Here is a 23141-nt window from a genome sequence, read left to right as displayed (position 1 = left end):
CCAAACAGAGCTCTTCGCTCTCAGAATGCTGGCCTTCTGGTGGTGCCAAGAGTCTCTAAAAGTACTGTAGGAGGTAGAGCGTTTAGCTACCAAGCTCCTGTGTTATGGAATCAGCTCCCGACCCATGTTAAATATGCTGACACAGTCTCTTCATTTAAGTCCAGGCTTAAAACGTTCCTCTTCGAAATCGCTTATGGTCAGACCAGTTAGGAACAGAAACATAAACCCACAGCTTTAGCTACGCTGCCCTAGGAGTAACTATGCTGGGGGAAGTATGACAGCTTGAGCACTATCCTCTTCTTCTGACTACTTATGCTATCAAACAATATTTATTTTTTGATTCCACTTGCAAACTGTTCACCGCCTTCTTTTCTTTCTCTCACTCCTGAGGACCTGTGGACCCAGATGCCCCTCTCCTGGTGAAGTGGTCCCTGCCCTGTGTGGACGGTCCCTCATCTGCCTGAAGAGTGGCTCCAGTTCGCCTCAGTCGGTCCCTCATCTGCCTGAAGAGTGGGTCCAGCTCGCCTCCGACGGTCCCTCATCTGCCTGAAGAGTGGGTCCAGTTCGCCTCCGACGGTCCCTCATCTGCCTGAAGAGTGGGTCCAGCTTGCCTCCGACGGTCCCTCTTCTGCCTGAAGAGTGGGTCCAGCTCGACTCAGACGGTCCCTCATCTGCCTGAAGAGTGGGTCCAGCTCCAGTCTCCCTCGTGTCCGTCTGTCCGTCTGTGAGAGTCAGATCTCTCCTTCACTGGAACTCCTCCAGGTTTCTACGCTTTTTTCCCAAAGAGGTTTTTTTTGTAGTTTTTCCTGGCCGAGAAGGAGAGTCTAAGGACAGAGGACCCTGGGACATCGTCCCTTGCCACCACAGACATTGTCTGACTTCATCGCCACCACAGACATTGTCTGACTTCATCGCCACCACAGACATTGTTGATTCATCTCTCCCTGTGGCCCTCAGAGGCAACTGTTGTTGTGATTTTGGGCCTTACAAAAATAAATTGATTTGATTTGATTTGATTTGATTTGATTTGCTGCGTCCTCCTGAAGCCGCAGCTGCCCTGAAACTGGACAAAGCGTAAATGCGGCGGCCGATGTGTGTGTGTGTGTGTGTCCTCCAACCCCCCGATCGTCACGGCGACTCATTCACAGAACAAACTGCGTCTGTCCAAAGAAATGTGGTTATGTTGTGTTTGTCATTAAAACCGGGCCGTGACGGCGATCAGGTCCGGTCCAGGTGTCTTCTGGGACCCTCGTTCTGGGACCCTCGTTCAGGGACCCTCGTTCAGGGACTCTCGTTCGGGGGTCTCGGGGGTCAGAGGTGAAAGGTCATGACGCAGATGGTGCCGACCTGAACGGTTTCTCTGTTTGAGAGTCGAGCCGTTCACTGCAGCTCCAAACGACTAATGACACTCGCACTGAAGCGCTCGCGGCTCATTCTGTCACTCATGAAATAACTCACGAGTGAGTTATTTCATGCTTGTGTGACAAAAAGTGTAAACAACAGAACGTTTAACTAAAGGAGATGAAATAACGTGTAAAACCTACAACTTGGGACAACTATAAGGACAACTTGGTAGAAATATGTTACTTTTGATGACTTCTGCTAAAAAAAACTGCATTCATCTTTATTTCCACATTTACAGCGTAAGCTTGGTGTTTGTCGCCCTCTGCTGGCGACAGCAGGCAGTGGCTCCTGATCATGGTTCATCAGCCTGTCGGCTTTAATGGACAGAGCAGCTGGAAATGGGGATGAGAGCGGGAAGGACATTCACAACGATGCGGCATTCCCTCGTGGCACAGTTAGAGATTTCAGTCTGAGCTGGTGAGCTTCTGAGAGACTTCAGTTTGAGCTGGTGGGCTTCTGAGAGACTTCAGTTTGAGCTGGTGGGCTTCTGAGAGACTTCAGTTTGAGCTGGTGGGCTTCTGAGAGACTTCAGTTTGAGCTGGTGGGCTTCTGAGAGACTTCAGTTTGAGCTGGTGGGCTTCTGAGAGATTTCAGTTTGAGCTGGTGGGCTTCTGAGAGACTTCAGTTTGAGCTGGTGGGCTTCTGAGAGACTTCAGTTTGAGCTGGTGGGCTTCTGAGAGACTTCAGTTTGAGCTGGTGGGCTTCTGAGAGACTTCAGTTTGAGCTGGTGGGCTTCTGAGAGACTTAAGTTTGAGCTGGTGGGCTTCTGAGAGACTTCAGTTTGAGCTGGTGGGCTTCTGAGAGACTTCAGTTTGAGCTGGTGGGCTTCTGAGAGACTTCAGTTTGAGCTGGTGGGCTTCTGAGAGACTTAAGTTTGAGCTGGTGGGCTTCTGAGAGACTTCAGTTTGAGCTGGTGGGCTTCTGAGAGACTTCAGTTTGAGCTGGAGACAGGGGGAGGAGCTCAGTCACACAAGAGGAGCTCGGAGTAGAGCCGCTGCTGCTCCGGCTGAGGCTCGGGCTTCTGTTCCGGAGCCTGCAGGACGAGGCCCCGGGGAAAGACCCAGGACCTGCTGGAGGGTCTCTGTGTGGCCTGGGAATGCCTCAGGATCTGGAGGAAGTGTCTGTGGTGAGGGAAGTCGAGTGAATCCCAGTGGGAGAGAGCTTGCCTCTACTCCTGTCTCCTCCCACTCTCCAGCAAATTTAGTACTTGTTGTTCCTGGACGGGACATTCGGGTGTGGAATATCCTTAAACAGGGTCTATTCTCACGTACGACGCAGGACTCATGGAAGACCTGGTCCAGATGACCCCAATGTGACCTTGTTGAACCAGGGGGACATGGATAAGTCGTGTCTATGATTTATTAAATAAAAATCTTGCACCACATTTGACATTCAAACGTTTATTTTGAGGCGTGAAAAACAGTTGAAAGCTCCAAAAACATGATGGTTTATAATCCACAGCGTCTGGTGCTGGTGTTTTGCTGGTAATTGCCCTGCTTGTACTTGTATGTAAATGTACTGCATGGAGTGGGCCTTTTGTCTCACAGGGGCCCCCGGAGTGAGAGAGGCCCCAACTGCAGGTGGATGGGCCTTATTCACTCACCCTGACCTTGACCAGGGCCCGGTGCAGGAGGGGGGCGTGCAAGGGGGTTTGGGGGAGCGACACCCCCTCTCCTCTCGCTCTGTGGGCCCCGGCTCTTGCTCTGTGGGCCCCTCCTCTCGCTCTGTGGGCCCCGGCTCATTCACAGAAACACAGATACGTCGCTCAAAGCTTTTGTGCACGTTTGTTCACTGTCCATCTCTGGATTGTCCAACTTCCTGTCCCTTTGTGCCACTTCCTGTCCCTCTGTCTCTGCTCTGGCATAAAAGGGGCCCGTCTGCTGGAAAAACACAAACGTACAGCTCGAATGAGAAAACGTGCCGCTCTCAAATCCACTCCAAATACTCACAAAGCGAAAGAGCATTTATCTAGGTATTTTTCAGTCGATTTGGGGACATCAGCCGTGGATCCAGACCAAACTGACGGAACCGCGTCCGAGTTTCAAAGAGTGCGAAGACAACGTATAAACCTATAAACCTTATTCTGATTCTGATTCTGAACGTTCTTCTATTTAAGGGAATGTTTCTGCTGGTTCGCTTTGGCGTGGAACGGGATGGCCCGAAAGTGTCTCCACTGCCGCAAGTAAACTGTCCCGTTTAAGTGGTCCAGGTGAGCTCAGGAGGAGGAGCTTCACACCACAGCAAGACGATTGGACCAGAGAGAACGCAGACTCAGGCTAAAACAAGACGGCAAAAAGGAGAGAAACACAAAAGGAATCATTCGTCACCGATTTGTCATCTTGATAAAGCGCCGTGTTTCCACTGATGCTAACTTATATGTCGAGCCTTAGCAACACAAAGCTAGCAAAGCGCGTTAGCATCAGCCATTTCCTGTTTATCGCCGCGCGGCACTCGCTTTGCCGAGAGCCAGAATCTGATATTTCCAGGTCATAATGCGTCTGACATGATCCAAAGCCAAAGCACGACATAAAGAGAGGTTCAAACGCAGTAGAGGCTTTGAGAGAAGTCAAAGAAATGAGGCAAAACTGTTCCTGTTTACGCTAGCTTTAGCCACGCCCCTCACACACACAAACTTGGAATTACTGAAAAACTTTTTGTGAAAATAAACATGAACACTGACCTGAAACCTGGACTCAACTAATGATCTAATCCAGATCTAAACTTTAACCTTTCCCTTCTTTCCTTGAGGACAGTAAACACGATTATCCCGCGCCGGCTGGAGTCCTGGAGCCGGGGCAGATGAGCCTGGACTAGCCCTGGTCTGAAACTGGCCTGGGTCCAGTCCTGGGGCCGTTTAAGGACCCTTCTTTAAGTCTCTCAATCACTCCTCACCATCACATCCTGAAGACATGGGCAACAACAGCAGATCTTTATTCCAGATTATGTCTTGGTTTTGTCTTGATATAGTTCTGGAAAGCTCTTGGACAAAACCAGGACTAAACCCAAAGCTAAACCTGGACTAAAGAGGGCTAAATTTACCCTTAGTTTAGGTCTCATTTACACCTCTAGTGGTTTGAAGTTTGGGTCTTTTCCTTTAATTTTGAACAGAAATGACCAAACATTACCAGAAATATCAAATATTGAATCTTTGCAGTGAATGTGACTGATTACCGAATGTCTCTCCTCTCTCCGCTCCCCATTTCACTCTTCAACTGCCCTGTCAAATAAATCCTTCTGGCCAGAAAATCTAAATGAGAACGGGTTTTCGCTCATCATTTGCAAACTCCGAGTTGCTTTTCAATTGATTCGTCCTGCGACAAGTCCTGTCCTCTCTCGGAGTGAGTCTGGTCCGCTCCCAGGTCATTGGTCGTTTGTCTCACAGAACAAACGTCTCTGGCCTCACATGAACGGTTCCGTATTTCGCTCATTGAATCAGAATCTGACTGATAACAATCTATACAGAAAAAAGAAACCGAGATATAACTACTTTAATCCACCTACAAAACATAACACCAAATCACGCCTTAGAGGGGGGAAAGTGTTCATGTCGATAAATTGGGCAAAGACTGTTTTGCTTTCTTTTTTCTGGATTAGAAATCGGCTGAAAACACGTGTGAATCTGTCAAATTGGGCATTTTTTCAAGGCACTCCTGTGTTCCCCGGCACAATGGTCGAAAATCAATGTTCTAGTCAAGGTCCGGCCCAGAAATACAACAAGATCATTATTAGTTATTATTAGTTGCTTAGTTATTATCATTATACAGCAATACAAGGTGCTTTATTTTTCCCTTCAAATTTAAAAATGTATATGAACAAAACAAAGCAGGAAAACAGAGCTGGACACGGAGAAAAGGGTCAAAGGAAAAACAGAAGACATCGTAAAAGTCCCACTGAGCCTTTGAAATTTGTCCATTTCCCAAAAAAATGTAAATTTCTCCGCCAACAGTACGTTCTAAAGGTGTATCCATCTATTGTGTCCGTGGCAGGAGTTCTGAGGCCCGAGTACACGTAGTTCTGCAGCGCATTGTGAACTTCTGTCGGATATTTCTGAGCAACAGGACACACATTTTCTCACTCTTCATCCGTCAAAACAAGATTACCTTCTCTTTCCTGTTTTTTTTTTTAATTTATTTAGTGGCGTAACTGTGCAGATTTTTGTTTCAGTTCCACTCATCATTAGGCCTGGAGAAGTGGCCCTCACCTGAATCCTGCGCCTCCCTGAATCCTGAGCTGTTTTCATCCCAACTCAAATGAACACGGGGCACTTCCTGGCCCCCTGCGCTCCACAAACAAACCAGCCCTGGACCAACAACGCTGTCACGCGGCCGCGATCGGGGCCTGGCGCCAAACGCACTTGGGTTTGCGGTCACGGCCACAATGTCGAGCGTTTTGTAGTCTGGAACGTTGGGCGCAACGTCGAGTAAGAAAACGGGCAAAAGCGGCAAAACGTTGGGAGATAAAACCTGACCGTGTGTTTACAATAAGTGCGTCAGGGGATTTCTGCTCTTTACGGGTCATTCGTCAAGTCGATGTAATCCCTCATTTGTCCAGTAGTCGGGATGTCACAACAAATTGTAGTGTTACGATTATTGTGGGTAAAAAACGATTATCGATCATATTGGTTCTTATTGCGGCCTGAATAACCACGATTAACTCAATAATCACGGCCCACGGCAGAAAAAGGGACGGTTCGTGTTATGAATATACAACGTAAATGTGCCAGAATGAATCCATACGTTCTTCTTGTGACATTCACAAACCTGCTTCCTCTGGAGCCTTTGACTCACACTGACGTCTGTGTGACGCGGGACAGAGGCTCGAATGGCGTGATGATCAAAAGAGAGAAACAGGTGAAGTCTCCGTGGAAACAATTGAGCAAATATCTCTCCTTTAAAGTGACATATGACACGTGTCATGTATAAATTATAGTTTTACACCGATCGAGCAGGTATTTATGAGAAAACTCTGAAAAATCTGTAGAAAATGACAGGAAGTGACATCACACCAGGGACACTCGTTCCATGTCAAAGTTTATGCACAAAGAAACAACTTTTATGACTCTAAACATTAATTCATCAAAATAAATATATATATATTTTTATTTGTCAAATAAAATAAATGGTGACATTAGATGAGTTTTGGCCCAGTGTTTGCTGGGTAATTTCTCAGTTTGATGTCATCAATTACAAACAGGAAGTGAAATTATAAACCTAAAAAAATTGTGATTTTTGATGAGCTAAATTCAAAATATATTTATCTTAACTGCATTTTAGTTCAATGAGTCGTCCGACCTGTAGGGGGCACTTTATGTTTCTATTGTCTCTATTTCTATGGTCTAATCACCAGCGTTTCTTCATGATACTTCGCTCACTCGTCTCGTTTACGTCTTTGACAGATAAACGTTATTGAACGCGTTAAAAACATGAAAAACACATCTTGGCAGCTGAGTTCGTCCATCGTTAGCCGACACGTTTGGACCTCCTCCAGCCTCAGAGCCACAGACACGCTCTTTAATCCTGGAGCCAGCCTGGACCGCAGCAGCAGCAGCAGGGGCGCGCTTGGTGGGACGTCCCAGAATAGTACAGAACTCTGAAGTCCTGGAAAGAACCCAAGAGATACAACCAGATGCCCAAACCTGAAGCACGCTGCCTAAGAGGTACACGAGGTACAAAAACACATCACCGTGTGGTACGCTGGAGCCACAGCCAGGGACAAACAGAGACTACAGCGCGCTCTGCTGAGAAGGTGATCGGCAAAACGTGCCTGTCATTTGTCTGTACGACGTCTGTCCCGAGTCTCATCCCGGTGAAGCCCGAGAGGTTCAGCTCTGGTTCAGTTCAGCAGACGGACGGCTGTCCTCGTGCCCCTCGGTCACAGGGTCTGACAGGACCAGGGACCAGGGACCAGACCAAGACCAGGAACCAGGGACCAGGGACCAGGGACCAGGGACCAGCCTCTTTCGGGGGTTAGCGAGAGGCACTAGCCCCCCCCAGAGGACAAGAGAGAACACAAACTCACACAAAACGCTGACTCGACCGACTCTCAGGCTCAGAAAGACCTCATCCTCTGATGTTTGTCCCATTTATGTGGTTAAACGTTTATAAAAATCACATGTAAACTGCTGAATCCTCTGGTCTCTTTCTGGTCACATCCATTTGATTAAAGTCATCTTAAATATTAAATATCAGATTTTCGACGTGAATTTGAATGGAGCCAGTGTCAATCATAGTTTATCATTTTACTGTCATTTAAACTTTGTTTCAGATCAGTTATGGAGTTATATCAATCACGGCCTGTAAAGAAGAAAAGTTCACACTGCAGCTTTGCTTCAATGAGATTTACTTTCATCCAGAGTCACATTATTCATCCGCAGCAGACGAGCTTCTGCTTCTCCACAAACACATGACCACGGGAGTCGTCTCTCTCTGTCACGTTTGAATAAGACTTCAGATGCAGCACGACCCTAAGGACAAACTCACACCAGCATTCTGTCAGTGGAGTTTCAGCGCCATCTTGTGGACACGGGTAAGCACATCACACAATCCAGTCAGAATTGGATGGTAAAATACAGCTTTTAAGTCAGATTTTAAGATTTAACAGCGGCCCATATCCAACTGCAATGAATTGACCATCGTGATCGTTAACTGGACTAAACGGACCTTTTACACATTATTACATCGAAATGTCAAAGGTGAACAAACGATGGCAAATTTTCCACAATAAAATGCTTAAACTCGTTCATATTCTCTCTCTTCAGAAGCCGTCAGTCGCCACATTTCAACCGTTATTTGACCGGTAATCTCTTTAAAAACGTTTAAAACTGAAATAACCGTTTGACTGGTCGACGGGTAAAATAACGAAGAGCCCTAAAAAATTTGCAACAATAATGTGTCAAAAACCAAAACCAAACGAATACAAGTACATAAAATTGTTTTGTGGATTTGTATTTTCAAAACTCCAGAGCTAGCTAACGATCACTTTAGTCAAACGGTCATTCTTATTGTACAATGTGCCATTTTAGTTAACATTTTTACCATTAAGTGTTTAAATACGAGTTCTGGACAAGGAATAATTACTAATAAAGTTTCCTAATCGTTGCAGCTCAAGACAAAGTACAAAACAGAGAAAATGGTGCTTTCTTTACAAACGTTTTATTCAACACAGTTTTCCCGCCACTTTTTTGAAACGTCTTTACAAGTCACTTCTTTTTTTTTTTACTTTTTTTTACAGTTTTACAAGTCCTCGTTTTATCAAATACATCCAAAAACTTTACTTTTTTAGTTCAGAATAAACTGAATCTACCAGAAAGATTAGTCAAAATAGCGGCTGATACTGAAAAACTTACTTATTTGTGAAGCATTTTGACGGTTAAGAAACTAAAACTGCGACACTTCGTTCGGACAAAAATCACACCGAAAAAAAAACAAAAAAACGACAACATTCGAGTCACATTTCGTCTCTCCGTTCTCAGGATTCTTGAGTAAAAAGTAAAAGAACAAAAAGCACAACAAAGCTTCAAAATAAAACCCTCAAACTCAGTGTCCGACGTTTGAAAACGACAAAAAGACCAAACATAAAACGACTCGATCGGGCTTAACTTTACAACTTTAAACCTCCAACACTTCCAAAAAAAGACGAATCCCGTGTTCTGTAAAAGTTATACGGTAAATAAAGTTAAGCCCTGATTATATTTGACTGTTTTTTCCTCCTGTTTTCCATTTATAAAACTCCTTGACATATTTTCGTTTTGACATCAGTTGGACACGATCTGCGGCCGTTTGATAAAAGAATTGTGAGCGTCGACGATAAACGACGGTTTAAACGATAAATCAAGTCTTTCAACGATGCGAACGTTTCTGTGACGATGCAATAATCAATATAAAAACGTAATAAAACACAATAAAATGCAAACCAGAAGTCACATAAACGTTCATCGATCCATTTCCTCCACTGCGTTTTAAAATCCTGCGAGAACGGGCTCTGTGCGCAGCAGCGGGGGGCTAAGCTGACGCCGTTAAGCTAACGCTGCTAATGCTCGTGCCGCTAATGCTAATTTTTACTAAAACATAACATTCAACGAAACGACCTATTCAAATCTGAAGTAAACGCGACCCGATTGTTTTTATTTGTAATATGCCTCAAAATTAGCATTAGCATTAGCACTGAACTGTAAACACAGATTTCCCTAATGAGATAATGAGTCTGCACATGCTCAGAAAGCTTCTGCGCAAAAGTTGGTCTGTTACTGCGGCGACACGTACTCAAGACAAACTACATCGCCCTCTCATCTTCAAACGCATAAAAATTAGCTGCGCGGGCATGAAAATGAAACGTGGAGGACAACCGACTTCTGGGTCATATTTAACGTGTTTTGTGACAGCGGAAGTATCCGAGAGTTTACGTGTCTTTCTCAAAAATATCATGAAACTTTCCTAACAAACTCTATTGAACTTAAAATGACTGGAAGCTACAACTGACAGAAGCTTTTTTACCGTTTCCGGTAAAATAATGATTAAAGTGTCAAGCTAACGGCTAGCATGACTGGCGCAAATTGGGCAGACGACTCGACTTTGGGAATGACAGCCGCTTTAAACACAAGTCTCTAACGATTAATTCATGTCTTTAATTTATTCAAGTGACTCGGCAAAAACGCAGCTAGAACTGGACAGGAAGCAGCACTGAGCTAGCGATTTGAGCGACTCTGCAAAAACGCTGCGCTAGCCCTGCAATGTAGCGCACAGTGCCCCATTCGTCGCCTGGATTCCTGTCGTAAACCCCGCCCACCGAGGACTATCATGAGGACGGAGACGGAAAAGAAATATCAGAGAAAAGCCTATCACGCGAAGCGTAGCGGCGCCGCGATCGCAGACGAACGCCAAGTCGAGGCCGGCGCACTCTACGGCGCTCCGGGTCTCAAAACCGTGCCGTTCTTTTTTGTCAACCACGCAACGGTCAAATATTTTTGCACGTGAAAGCTGCGATGGGCACGAAAGGACGGCGATTCGCTTGCGTTTGCTGCGGTTGATCCTCGCCGCCATTTACTCGACTTTTGATTTGTAACTGGATTGACGGCGCAGAGGAAAAGTACGAGTGGATTAAAAAGGACGCCACGGTTTTATTTTAGAGCTTTACCAGCGGCGAGTTTTGCCATTGCCTGTGTATCTGTGGCGCTCGGTCTGCTCCCGGCGGCGTTTCATGATTAGACGATGGAATTAGAACGCTAATAGTATATAATGGTCGGGCTTTAACGTAAAAAAAAGCATCGAGTGTGGAAGGATAAACCGCTCGCCGCGTGGTCGGGCCGCGCAGCTCGCCGCGTGGTCGGGCCGCGCAGCTCGCCGCGTGGTCGGGCCGCGCAGCTCGCCGCGTGGTCGGGCCGCGCAGCTCGCCGCGTGGTCGGGCCGCGCAGCTCGCCTTCGCACAGTGTCCGCGTGGAAATGTTCTCAGTTTTTGGAGTAGGTCTGGTACTCCTCGCAGAAGCCCGGGTCCTCCTCGACGTAGGTCTCGTCCGTGGCGGCGAATGGGTCGGCCTGCCACTGCTCGTCCTGCGCGCCGTACTGCTGCTCGTCCTGTGCGCCGTACTGCTGCTCATCCTGCTCCTCCTGCTGCATCTCCTGCTGCGCCTCCTGCTGCGCCTCCTGCTGCATCTCCTGCTGCGGCTCCTGCTCGGGGAACTCGAGGCTCAGGACGTCCGAGGCCTGGAGCGTGTCCGAGGGAGCCAGCCCCGCCTTCTTCAGCCTGAGGAGCAAATGCCAGGTTAGATCTGCAAAGATTATTCTGCAGCCGAGAGCGCCCCCTACAGGTCGGACGACTAGTCAGACTAAAACGCAGTTGAGATAAAAAATATTTTGAACTTTGCTAAAAAAATTTAGAAAAGATGTTATCACAGAAAAGTTATTTTTTTAGGTTTATAATTTCACTTCCTGTTTGTAATTGATAAGATAAGATATTCCTTTATTGTCCCACATGGGGAAATTGATGACATCATACTAGGAAATAACCCAGCAAACACTGGACCAAAACTCATCTAATGTAAATATATATGAGAGCGACTTTATTTTGTTGAAGTAATGTTTAAAGAGTCAAAAAAGTTTGACTGGAAGGAGTGTCCCTGGCGTGATGTCACTTCCTGTCATTTTCTACAGATTTTTCAATGTTTTCTCCACAAATACCTGCTCGATCGGTGTAAAACTATAATTTATATGTACGACAAGTATAAACACACCTCTTAAACCTCTTAAAAACATCGACTGCTAAAACGAGCAGGAAAAACATCTCAAAACTATTATTATGAGAACAGCAGATTACACTTAAAAAGAGTAAGTTTTAATAAATTAAAGTCCACATTAAGCTTCTCCGGTTTCTCTGGTGTAGAACCTGTGCTAAATATTTATCAGTTTTACTCCCGTAAAGTTGCAGTTTGTGAAGAAATTTGGAAAAAAACGAAGTTTGAAATGACAAGTGGAACTGAATCCCTCTGTGATGTCATCAGTGTGCGACACAGTTTAAACCATGGTTGGACCAAATAAAGGTGTTTTATGGTGTTATTGTGTGTCAGATCAGAACTGTTGTGTCATTTATGTGGAGTCTGGCTCGTGTTTACAGTCTGGTTGCTAGGTAACAGCTGTTGAATCACCTCTACCTGTGTCCTATTTGTGCTCACGTCCAACCAGGAAGTACAACTATAAACTTTACCAGGGACAAACATGTTAAATGTCGAGTCAAATCTGAAATATAATCGTGTCGAGTGCGTTTGAGTCACGTGTGAGGTTTAAAGCGTCACATGGATTTTAAAGTTTATGGCAGAAAAAGGTCCCAAACGGCAGTAAACACCGAAGATTAAACTTCTCCTTTCTGCTGCTGTGAACACGAATCCCACAAAATCCGCCTGAATAACTCGACCGGGGAAACCGAGACGCCCTCGACCGATTAATGGACTTCACAGCCTCCGGGTCAGAGGTCGGACGGGGCAGATTGACAGACACAGGACGGGAGCGCTCACTGGTTCTTGTGTTTGGCGCCGCTGATGTGGGACTGGTACTGCTCCACGGAGTTCAGCTCAATCTTGCAGATGGCGCAGGGATAGCCCTTCACCGTGGTCGCTGTGGGAACGACCAGACCGAGGGTTAGATCCGACTCGTTTAAAACCCCAAAAAACCACGAACCGACTCGCTGTGTCTGACCTGGAGCTGTGGCCGGGCCGTACGTCTCCATCAGCTTCTGCTTCTTCAAGTGTTTCTGGTGCTTTTTGCCCTGGACAAAGACAAAAGACAGAAGACGTTTGAGTGAAGCCTTTTCATGAATGCTTTTTCGTGGACTTACATTTAAACCTTCTTTTTATCACATTTACGCCGTACTAACTGCCCGGGACGTAGCGATTTAACGATTGTTCGCCATTATCAACGTCACAAACAAAACCACAACGAAATCCTACATGGTCTTGAGCGGAAACAGACTCAATTTTGCTTCTAAAATCGTCATATTTCTTTTCATTTAAATTAAAAAAGACCTAATTTTAGTTCTAAAATTGTCATTTTTCTGCAAATTAAAAAACGAAAAACACATTTTTTCTTCTAAAAATGTCACGTTTATACATTTTTTGGTCTTAAAAAAAAAATCAAGATTATCGATTGACCCAATTGTCTTGACGTCATACAAACTACAGTTCCGTTTCCAGTGAGGTATTTGGGCACTGGAGCGCCCTCTGTTGGCGGCAGTGGGAATGAACAGTGAAAAAATAAATAGAAGAGGCCTTTGGGTAGCATGACCGCTGCGCTAACAGAGCTGTGTGTTTCCGCAGGCGTGGCCACAGCCGAACGCGACTGGGCATCCGGGTCAGGACGGGCGCGGGGCATCCGGGTCAGGGCGGGCGCGGGGCATATGGGTCAGGGCGGGGGCGGGGCATTTGGGTCAGGACGGGCGTGGGGCACCCGGGTCAGGACATGCGCAGGGCATCCGGGTCAGGACGGGGCCGGGCATGCGGGCCAGGGCGGGCGCGGGGCATGCGGGTCAGTACCTGGTAGTGCTGCCGGGCCATCAGAGGGTTGTTGAAGGACGCTTGGCACACGGAGCAGAAGTGGTCGGGGTCGGACTTGTCGCTCAGCGAAGACTCGCCCGTCTTCTGTTTCTTGGCTTGGACTGTAGGTGGCGCCGTGGTCTGAGGCGCCGCTGGGGAAGACGTGAACACAACTTTGATGTACAAATATACAAATACACATCGAAAAAGAAAAATTCTAAAAAACAACAGTATAATATTTTTTAATGTGACGTTTGTGGCGTTATTATAGTTTTTAACTGTAATCAAAGACAAATGGAAGCCTGTAATTCAACACATCAGAAGCTATTGTACTATTGTCGTTAAGAGGTTTAATTATAACACATTTTGACACCGTTATATTTGAAACGTACTGGTTTTGTAGAACTTAAGTTTTTATTGCTTTTAAAGAAGGCATAATGTGTGTTTTTCTGATTCTTAGTTTTGAACTATGATATTTTACTTTTTGTTAATTTTAAAGTGCAATATTGATATAGAATTCAATAATAATAATACTGGCAAATTGTTTTGATTTTTTTAAATCTGCTCTGACATTTATAAAAATTTATTTTCAAATAATGGTAACAAAGCACAAGGACATGGGTGGGGACAGGGGGTAGGTGAGAACGGGATGAACTCAAACATGCAGGAGTCAAACGCCGTCGTGACCAGATTAGTGGTGCTGCGGCCATAAAACGGCCCCCTACCTGTGTTCTGTGGCCCAGCGGTCTGGGGCCCCGCGGTCTGGGGCCCCGCGGTCTGGGGCCCCGCGGTCTGGGGCCCCGCGGTCTGGGGCCCCGCGGTCTGGGCCCCCGCGGTCTGGGCTCCCGCGTTCTGGGCCCCCGCATTCTGGGGCCCCACGGTCTTCAGCCGCAGGTTCCTGGCGTGGACTTTCCCCTGATAATGGGACTCGGCCATCACGGGGGACGTGAACGTCATGTTGCACACCAGACATGCCTTGTACCGGTCTGTCTCGCCGTTGTTACAGTCCTGAGGAGGGTCAAAGGGTCAAAGGGTCAGAGGAGCAGAGGGTCAGAGGAACAGAGAGTCAGAGGAACAGAGAGTCAGAGGAACAGAGAGTCAGAGGAACAGAGGGGAAGAGGGTCACAGGGGAAGAGGGTCACAGGGGAAGAGGGTCACAGGGGAAGAGGGTCACAGGGGAAGAGAGTCAGAGGAACAGAGGGTCCGAGTGGCAGAGGGTCGCAGGGGTAGAGAGTCAGAGGGTCGCAGGGTCAGAGGATCATAGGATGACAGGGTCAGAGAGTCCCTGTCTCTTGAACGACAGGCTTCACCGCGACGTAATCCACTCCGTGGCGTTTCAGACTTTACTCACGGTCTCTTCCGTCGACGGCTTCTTTAGCGTCGGCTCGTTCTCGTTCTGGATGAAGAAGTAGCGTCGCACTTTGTTGGCGTGTTTCTTGCTCTGGGAATGGAAAAGGCCAGAATAGAACCAATATTTGAGGAAGTCGGTCGTCAGCGTTGGTCTGCCACTCGTCGACTACGAAACGGATCGTATTTCGACCATCGCAATTGTTATCTGGACTAAACGGACTTTAAAACGCACACAAGACTTTTTACGACAAAGACGGTGGCATTGTTAACTAAAACGTGTCAAAAATGAATAAACTGTTGCTGGTTTCATCTGTAATACACTTTATTTGTGAGTACTCTCTATGAAGAAGCCACATTTTGTCCTTTTTATGGTTGATAATGTAGAAAGTCTCATCGTTTATTATTAATATTCAGGTCATAATGTAATCGTACCGACTAAAAAACATTTTAGAATCAGAACCTACATTCCGCTTTACTTATCAAAACTAGAACCGAAATGATTTAAGAGCTTTTATATCCGGCCGTTTGTGTAAAGTTCAATTTGATAAAGTTGTGGACTATTTGAACATTAAAGTCCATGTGACACTTTAAACTACACATTTCACTCAAACGCACTGAACACAATTATATGTCAGATCAGACTAAACATTCAGCCCGTTTGTTCCCAATAAAGTTGATAATTGTACTTCTGGTTTGACACAGGTAGAGGTGATTCCACCGCTGTTACCTAGCAACCAGACTGTAAACAAGAGCCAAATCAACATAAATGACAACAGTTCTGACACACAATCACACCATAAAACACCTTTATTTAGTCCAACAATGGTTCAAACTGTCAGAAAGTGTGTCGGTGTAAACTGACTGATGACATCGCAGAGGGATTCAGCTCCACTTCCTGTCATTCTAAAAACTCTTATTTTTAAAAGTTTTTCTTCACAAACTGCAACTTAACGGAACCAAAAATGTGGTAAATATTCAGCACAGGTTCTACGAAACTAAGTCATGATTAGAGAAAACGTAGATGTATCTTTCAGCGACTGGATTCTGTTCAAAGTTCACATTCAAACGCTGTTTTCCATGCGGCGTTTGACAGGATAGTTTGTCGTTCGTGGAGGGAAAAGTACTGCGTTCTTTCCGTTCCCGATCGGGCGCGAACAATCGTTAAACCGCGACGTTTCCTCTCGCAATAACGTCTCCGGTGGCAAAGGGACGCCAGAACCGAAACAGGAGCAAAGTGGAAGCCGAAGCGGGGCGGCGGCGGGACTGACCTGGTAATGGGTGAGCTTCTGGGACTCGGAAATGAGGACGGCGCTGCACACTTTACACTGCGAGTCGGAAAACAGGTCGCTGTGCTCGGCGATCATTTTATTCACTGGAAAGACAAAGAGAAAAACATGAAAGAAAGACAAGACGTTTGAGAGGGACGAGCGGCAACATCGCGGTCCGATCGTGGCCCTCGGAGTGGCCGACTTCAGGGTCTGATCGTGGCCCTCGCCACATGCTTTTTTTTCACAATAATCGCGACTAAAATGTGACATTGTGACATTCCTAATCGTAAGAACCAAAGAGTAAAAATGATAATTTCAGAAGCAAAATAAAGTATAGTAAAAGTATTTTAAGCGCAATCCATCACAATTTAACGATTATTGGAACATGACAAAGTAAAAGTGAAATACTTAATTTCCTTTGGTTTTAAGGCATCTTCACTGTTCCATTCAAACTTAAACAGCTTCACAAACTCGAGTTACTGTGATAAAAATTGCCACATAAAACTCACTGTACATTTGACAGGACTTTGTGGGGTCCAGATAGAATAGAAATGACATAATTTAGCTTGTAAAATTAGTCACAATTAGTTTAGCCCTTGTAATTATATTTTGACCCAAATAATCCTAACTCGTCACATTTATGTCCCCGAAATTACACATAAGAGCATCAAACCTCCACAAACACCTTCACATTTCAGGCTGTAAATGTTATAATCCTTTACTACCAGTGGATTCAACCGAATATTATTTTCGATGATGAAGAAAAAATATCGTCGTTTGTGAAATTTTCCCAATGTGGGCAATATTAAACTTATTAAACCCCAGTTTGTCAGGTCATAGCACATTTGTTGTTGCAAAGCATTTGAATGAAACGATCATTCTTCACGATGAGACGGTGCAGTTGTAGTTCTGTCTGCAAACAAAGGAGATAATGCCTGCTTTAGGTGCTTTTGCTGAGACATGTCCCGCGCTCTGACGCGGGGCCAGTTTGATGCTGATGCTGCGGGTGAAATGTGAGAGAAAGAACCCGTGAGAGGAGCGCAAAGCTCGGATGCTTCATGCTCTCGTCGACCTTGGAGCTCGGAGCGCTGCGGCTAACTTTAGCCTTAGCATTAGCTCCGGGCTGCACCATGCGCTGCTTTTGCGCACTTTAAACACGCACACCGCCGCAAACACGCGCTAATCCTGCCGCAGACACGCTCGCACGTGTCCCCACAGTTCCCGGTGAAAGATCGGTGAAGAAAAGTGCCTTACCTTCCGCTAAACCCGAAGGTAAATACGGAAAATTGTCGGTTTGCATCGTGTCCGCCATGACGCTCACAGCTGCTTCTGAAGCGCATGCGCACAGACACCTGGCCTAAATGAACTCCCACTAAAAGTACTGTGTACTTCTACTGCAGTCATAGTACTGATATACCTGGCCTAAATGAACTCCCACTAAAAGTACTGTGTACTTCTACTGCAGTCATAGTACTGATATACCTGGCCTAAATGAACTCCCACTAAAAGTACTGTGTACTTCTACTGCAGTCATAGTACTGATATACCTGGCCTAAATGAAGTCCCACTAAAAGTACTGTGTACTTCTACTGCAGTCATAGTACTGATATACCTGGCCTAAATGAACTCCCACTAAAAGTACTGTGTACTTCTACTGCAGTCATAGTACTGATATACCTGGCCTAAATGAACTCCCACTAAAAGTACTGTGTACTTCTACTGCAGTCATAGTACTGATATACCTGGCCTAAATGAACTCCCACTAAAAGTACTGTGTACTTCTACTGCAGTCATAGTACTGATATACCTGGCCTAAATGAAGTCCCACTAAAAGTACTGTGTACTTCTACTGCAGTCATAGTACTGATATACCTGGCCTAAATGAACTCCCACTAAAGGTACTGTGTACTTCTACTGCAGTCATAGTACTGATACACCTGGCCCAAAAGAACTCCCACTAAAAGTACTGTGTACTTCTACTGCAGTCATAGTACTGATATACCGGGTCAAATATCACTCCACACACGTACCTCAGTCAAATATCATTATTATTATTATTATTATTAATGTTATTATTATTATTATTATTATTATTATTAAAAGCAACATCTTGTGTTTTGAAAATGCATTTAGTTATAAACTTCAACATATGTTGATCTTTTATAACATTTGATTCATTGTAAATCACAATATTGATCTAAAACAGCCTTAAATAGAACCAGGTCCATTTTCTTCTTCTTCTTCTTCTTAGTACTTTTTTACTGTACTAATATTAATGTTCCAAGTCTCATTAAAGTTGGAGGTTCATCGAAACTATGTCAAATGCAACATGAAGTTTGGACACCCCTGAGAAGCATGACATGTTTTTTTCTTATTTTTATGATTGCAAATTAGTACAGACGTGACCGGATCGTTCCTGCGTTGTGGATTAATTGAGTGGCCACGAGACACGGTTTTATCCGTTTATTCTGGTAAACTGGTAAACAGAAACAAAAAAATAAAAGTCAAACGTGCCACGAGGCAACTCCAGCCCAAACTCTTCCCCGCACGGAGATAACAGAAGGGTTATAACACAATTAAATCAACACACTACATACAAAACATGAAGGACGACCCGAAGGATGACTGACCTCTTCCCCGCACGGAGATAACAGAAGGGAAGAGGAAGTCACGTCCATCACATTTATAGGGGGAATATAAGGGAACACACGAAGAAGAAGGGGGCTGGAGGACACTGACAGCACAATAAAACAAAAATAACAACGATTTTGTGTGATTATACAATAATATATGAACTGGTTACACAGGGATGTGGGACATTTCTGAGCACTCAATCTTGCTGGACTCAAAATACAACCTAAAGTAAACTCTAAAGATGGAGGACTTTAGTTGGTTTATGAAGCCCATGTGGAACAAAACACTGGGGCTCCGTCACCTGCCCGTCTCGAAAGAGATGTTATTGCTCTGTCTGGAATGGCCCACAGCATTAACCTTATCAAGCTTATATTTTAATTTAATTACAGGTGCTTTTAGTGAAAAAAACATGTATTGTTACAATGAGTGGAGTGGCCTCTCCACAGATCTGACCTGTAACTTGGCCTGGTGACATCATCTGCTTGTCTGTTTTCTCCATGGATATGATTAATAAGTTGTATAATATATCTTATATATTTTACTTTTGCAGTAAAAGTTTTATAGTTTTGATATGTTGTCGTAAATAAACCATGAGACGTCCCACACTAGAGACAGAAGTATTACACAAGTATTACACAGGTATTATGTCATAAGGCGCTGGTACAGCTGGCAGCCCGGTGTAAACGCTCTCTCTTCTTTCTCACACTTATTGTGCTTTATCTCCTATATTTTGTAAATATAGTTAGTATATTTTTTCTATTTTACTGTACGATAGGGACACGCGCTGGAATAGTTTTCTAATTCAATTGTTTTTGACTTTTTTCGGCTGGATTTGAGCGTTTTTCGTTGCGTTCGTCGTGTTGTTGTGACGTGAGCTAGCTCCGAGCGAGCCCACCAGCCCCCCCCCGCGCCCTCCGGCCGCGCTAAAGTACGGCGTTTCGTCGGTACACGTTTATATACACGTTTATATACACGTTTATATGAAAGAGGAACTTCACGAACGATCGGGACACGCACTGGAATCGCTTTAAATTAACTTGTTTTGACTTTATTCGGCTGGATTGAGTGTTTTCGTCGTGTCGTTGCGATGTGTCTTGGCTCTGAGTCCCCCGGCTCCGGCCCCGCCCCCCGGCTCCGGCCCCGCCCCCCGGCTCGTACCGCGTTTCCACAAAGGAGGAACTCATGAAACTGCGGAGAACTGTCGTCTTACCCGGAGATCGTCACGTTATCCCGGCGCAATACTGACCTAACCTAATACTGATGTGCAATTCTGTCGTATGTGCAATTGCTGTTGGAATTCATGTGCAATTACTGTGAAATTCATGTGCAATCTATGTGCTGTCGTGACACATATTCATGTGCAATTACTGTCGGGATCACATGACATGGTATTTATTTATTTATTTGTCTATGGGAGTTTTTATTTATTTATAGGAGATCTTCTACTGAAAGTGTTTGTCAGACTTCCTATAAGTGATCTGTTCTTCTGTATCTACCTCTGTATCTACCTGCGTTGCGCCAATGAAATTTCCCCATGTGGGACAATAAAGGAATATCTTATCTTATCTTATTACACAATTCTTTTGTGCTCAGTAGTATTTTAATGGTTTGACGACAGACATAGAGACCCTCTGTCCACAGCATATAACTCTAACCCACTCTATATTCGTGCAGAGATAATGTGGTCAACATTATATGCAATGTTTATTTGTTTTAACTTGGTCATGGGATGGTCAGTCCAGGCCGGCAGGTTGGAGAGTTTCTGCTCAGTGACGCCATCTATGGGCCAAGCCCAGGATTTGAGGAACCCAGTCAGGTCCATGCCCACCACCTGAGAGAAGGTCACTGCGTACAGGTTCATCTTTCCTGGGTTGTCACTGGGGATAGTTGAATCGTCCATGGTGTGATAGGCAGCGAAGACTTTCTTAAACGGCTCCCAGCCAAACTTCTCCTGAAGCTGTGGACACAATGTTCATGAACAGGGCAAGAACAATAAACAAGAAGAATGTTATTAAATACATTGTATAGTTTATCATTTGTGGGGGTAACATTCCCTAGAAACATGTGGTCTCCCAGGACCAACCAGGCATCGATACCTGCTTTTTACAATTCTACATTTTGTTTTTCGTTTCTTTGTTACTGGAGCCCCTCTGACTTCCTGTTTGAATGCAGAAGGGTCAAGGACTCTTTCAGTCACCACTCACGCTTAAGCTAACTACAACTAGCACCCTAACAGTGCACGTTCTATTTCACAGAGAATAAAACGCTCGATAATTAGATGCAGGCAGCTAGGGCTGCAGCTATCGATTCTTTTAGTAATCGATTAATCTATTGATTTTTTCTTTGATTAATCGGTTAATTTTTTGTTAACATTTTATTCTTAATTTCACATAAGTTTGTCCCCAAAACAGCAACATTTCACTTGAGTCCAAAGTGTTCTGTTTGTATATAAAGAATATATATAAAGGTCTAATTAACTTGTCACCAGACGGTTTGTAAACAGTTGCAGTATGAATTCATTTGCGTTTCTGTCACATAACTTAAAATAAGACATTAGTTTGTAAAACATTGTGTGTGGGACAGTGATGCTGGTGTTTGGAGCGGTGGCCCTACATTTTGCATTTTGTCACTTTACAGCGTTGGCTCCGTGCCATCGCGGACTTTCTGTTTCACATCAGATTATTATAATGGTCGCGGTCCTCCTGCTGTTTCCATAGATGTGTTGGCTGTTTCAAGGCGCAGCAGAGGAGCGTGTGGCATGTATGAAACGTACAAGTGTGACTGGGAAGCAGAGTGTGGAGCGGGGGTCCGCGGTGGCGCGGTGAGGACGCGGAGGCTGGAGCGGTTGTGGTGGTTTGAGCGACAGCTCGCGGCACCTGCTCTTTTACACAAGAAAACTCTTCACTGTCGCACCTTTAATAAATCCATGGGTCGCACTTGAGTTTAAAACACGCCGCTCTCTCTGTTGTGCTTCAGTTGCTTCAGGAAGAAGCTCCAAGGGGATTTAAGGGAAACAAAAGTCGTTCCGTGCGCTCCGAGCGCCACAGATTCATGTGTTTTTAATAAAATATATAAATTGAACGAAGCATCGAGGCAATAAAATAATAATCAAAGCTTTTTTGTTATCGAATTATTCGATTAACTCGAGTAATCGTTGCAGCCCTACAGGCAGCGCACAGTGGACTAATTTTCACCCTAGAGCTGCTTTCACAGTAAATCTGAACATATGTGACTTTATTACATGGAAGAAAATTAGGCCCAGTCCCTTTGTGTGTCTCTTTGTGTATTATTCAGGATGAGACGTGTAACTTTTCTCATCCTGTGTTTTACTCGATGATTTGACACAGTCAATCCACTTTGCTCTTTGTTTCTCTCCATGTTTGTTTCAATATGGATCATATGATCATTATGATCAACCCAAAGTTACGGTTTCTGGAAGACCCCTCGAGGGTGCGGTCAGTGCAGATGACAAGAGGACCTTTAATGTTAGGTCGAATGAAGCCACATTTTAATATCCTCTATGAATGCTTTTGAATGATGATTGCTTGTGAAGCACTGCTCTCCTGCACTTGTAGGCTGCAAACATAGCACGCACAGGCTCTCTTCCTCGTCTCTGGTGACTTTAACCACGCTTCTCCCTCTTCTGTTCTACCAACATACACCCAGTATGTTACCTGCCCCACCAGAAACAATAGAACATTGGATTAGTTTTTTGCCAACACCAAAGAGGCTTATTCTTCTTCCCCCCTCCCTCCCCTGGGCAGCTCGGACCACAACCTTGTACATCTGAGGCCTGTGTATGAACCCATCGTGCGCAGGCAGCCTGTGGTGTCCCGTGAGGTGAGGATGTGGTCTGCTGAGAGCGAGGAGGCTCTGAGGGACTGCTTCAGCACCACTGTCTGGACTGAGCTCTATGGCCCACATGGGAAGGACATCAACACCATCACAGAGTGCATCACGGACTACATCAACTTCTGTTTTGAGAACACTGTTCCCTCCCGGACGGTGCGGTATTTTCCAAACAACAAGCCATGGATTAACCGTGAACTGAAGGCTCTGCTGAAGGAGAAGAAGAGGGCCTTCAGGTCAGGGAACAAGGAGGAGTTGAGGACTGTGCAGAAAGAGCTGAGGAGGAAGATCAGGCAGGCTGAAGCCGGCTACAAGAGGAGGATGGAGGAGCAGCTGCAGCAGAAGAACATTCAGGGAGTGTGAGAAGCCTGAAAACCATCTCGAGCTTCAAAATCCCCCCTGCCCAGACAGAGGGGGATCTACAGTGGGTGAATGATTTAAATGCTCACTTCTTGAGATTTGATCGGTCACCCACCCCTCCCCCCGCACAGCTGCATGCTCCCTCTTCCACAGCTGGACAATGCCCTGCATCTGTTCCTCTTCACTTCTGCGCCCCGGACCATCAGCTCCCCACTTCGCCTGGACTCACCCATTCCCCCAGCACACAGTCCCCCTGCCAA

At 45.3% G+C, this 23141-nt stretch overlaps 1 protein-coding gene across 1 annotated transcript; it reads right to left on the bottom strand.

Moving 5' to 3' along the window:
• Positions 1-8536: 8536 nt before the first annotated feature.
• On the bottom strand, positions 8537-17393 carry znf346 (zinc finger protein 346). Its single transcript, XM_072446008.1, has 8 exons — positions 17293-17393; positions 16039-16142; positions 14772-14861; positions 14146-14428; positions 13421-13572; positions 12588-12657; positions 12407-12506; positions 8537-11142 (listed from the first exon to the last, which is right to left on the bottom strand). Exons 1-8 carry the CDS (start codon positions 17348-17350, stop codon positions 10848-10850), a joined length of 1152 nt encoding a protein of 383 aa, XP_072302109.1. The 5' UTR covers positions 17351-17393; the 3' UTR covers positions 8537-10847.
• Positions 17394-23141: the final 5748 nt, after the last annotated feature.

Source organism: Eucyclogobius newberryi, unplaced genomic scaffold, assembly GCF_026437365.1.
Source record: "Eucyclogobius newberryi isolate DKJ021-1_F unplaced genomic scaffold, fEucNew1.0.hap1 SCAF_15, whole genome shotgun sequence".
Classification (NCBI taxonomy): Eukaryota; Metazoa; Chordata; class Actinopteri; order Gobiiformes; family Gobiidae; genus Eucyclogobius; species Eucyclogobius newberryi.
The sequence above is the reverse complement of the archived record's forward strand: the minus strand, read 5'-3'. Positions and strand labels throughout refer to the sequence as shown.

What these genes read in the sequence shown, in the direction of transcription:
- znf346 (XM_072446008.1), bottom strand. Translation starts at nt 17,350, where the DNA reads ATGGCGGACACGATGCAAACCGACAATTTTCCGTATTTACCTTCGGGT. An exon ending in ACCTTCGGGTTTAGCGGAAG is followed by an intron (nt 16,143 to 17,292) that starts GTAAGGCACTTT and finishes TTGTCTTTCCAG; the next exon opens with TGAATAAAATGATCGCCGAG. An exon ending in GGCGCCAAACACAAGAACCA is followed by an intron (nt 11,143 to 12,406) that starts GTGAGCGCTCCC and finishes TTTGCTCCTCAG; the next exon opens with GCTGAAGAAGGCGGGGCTGG.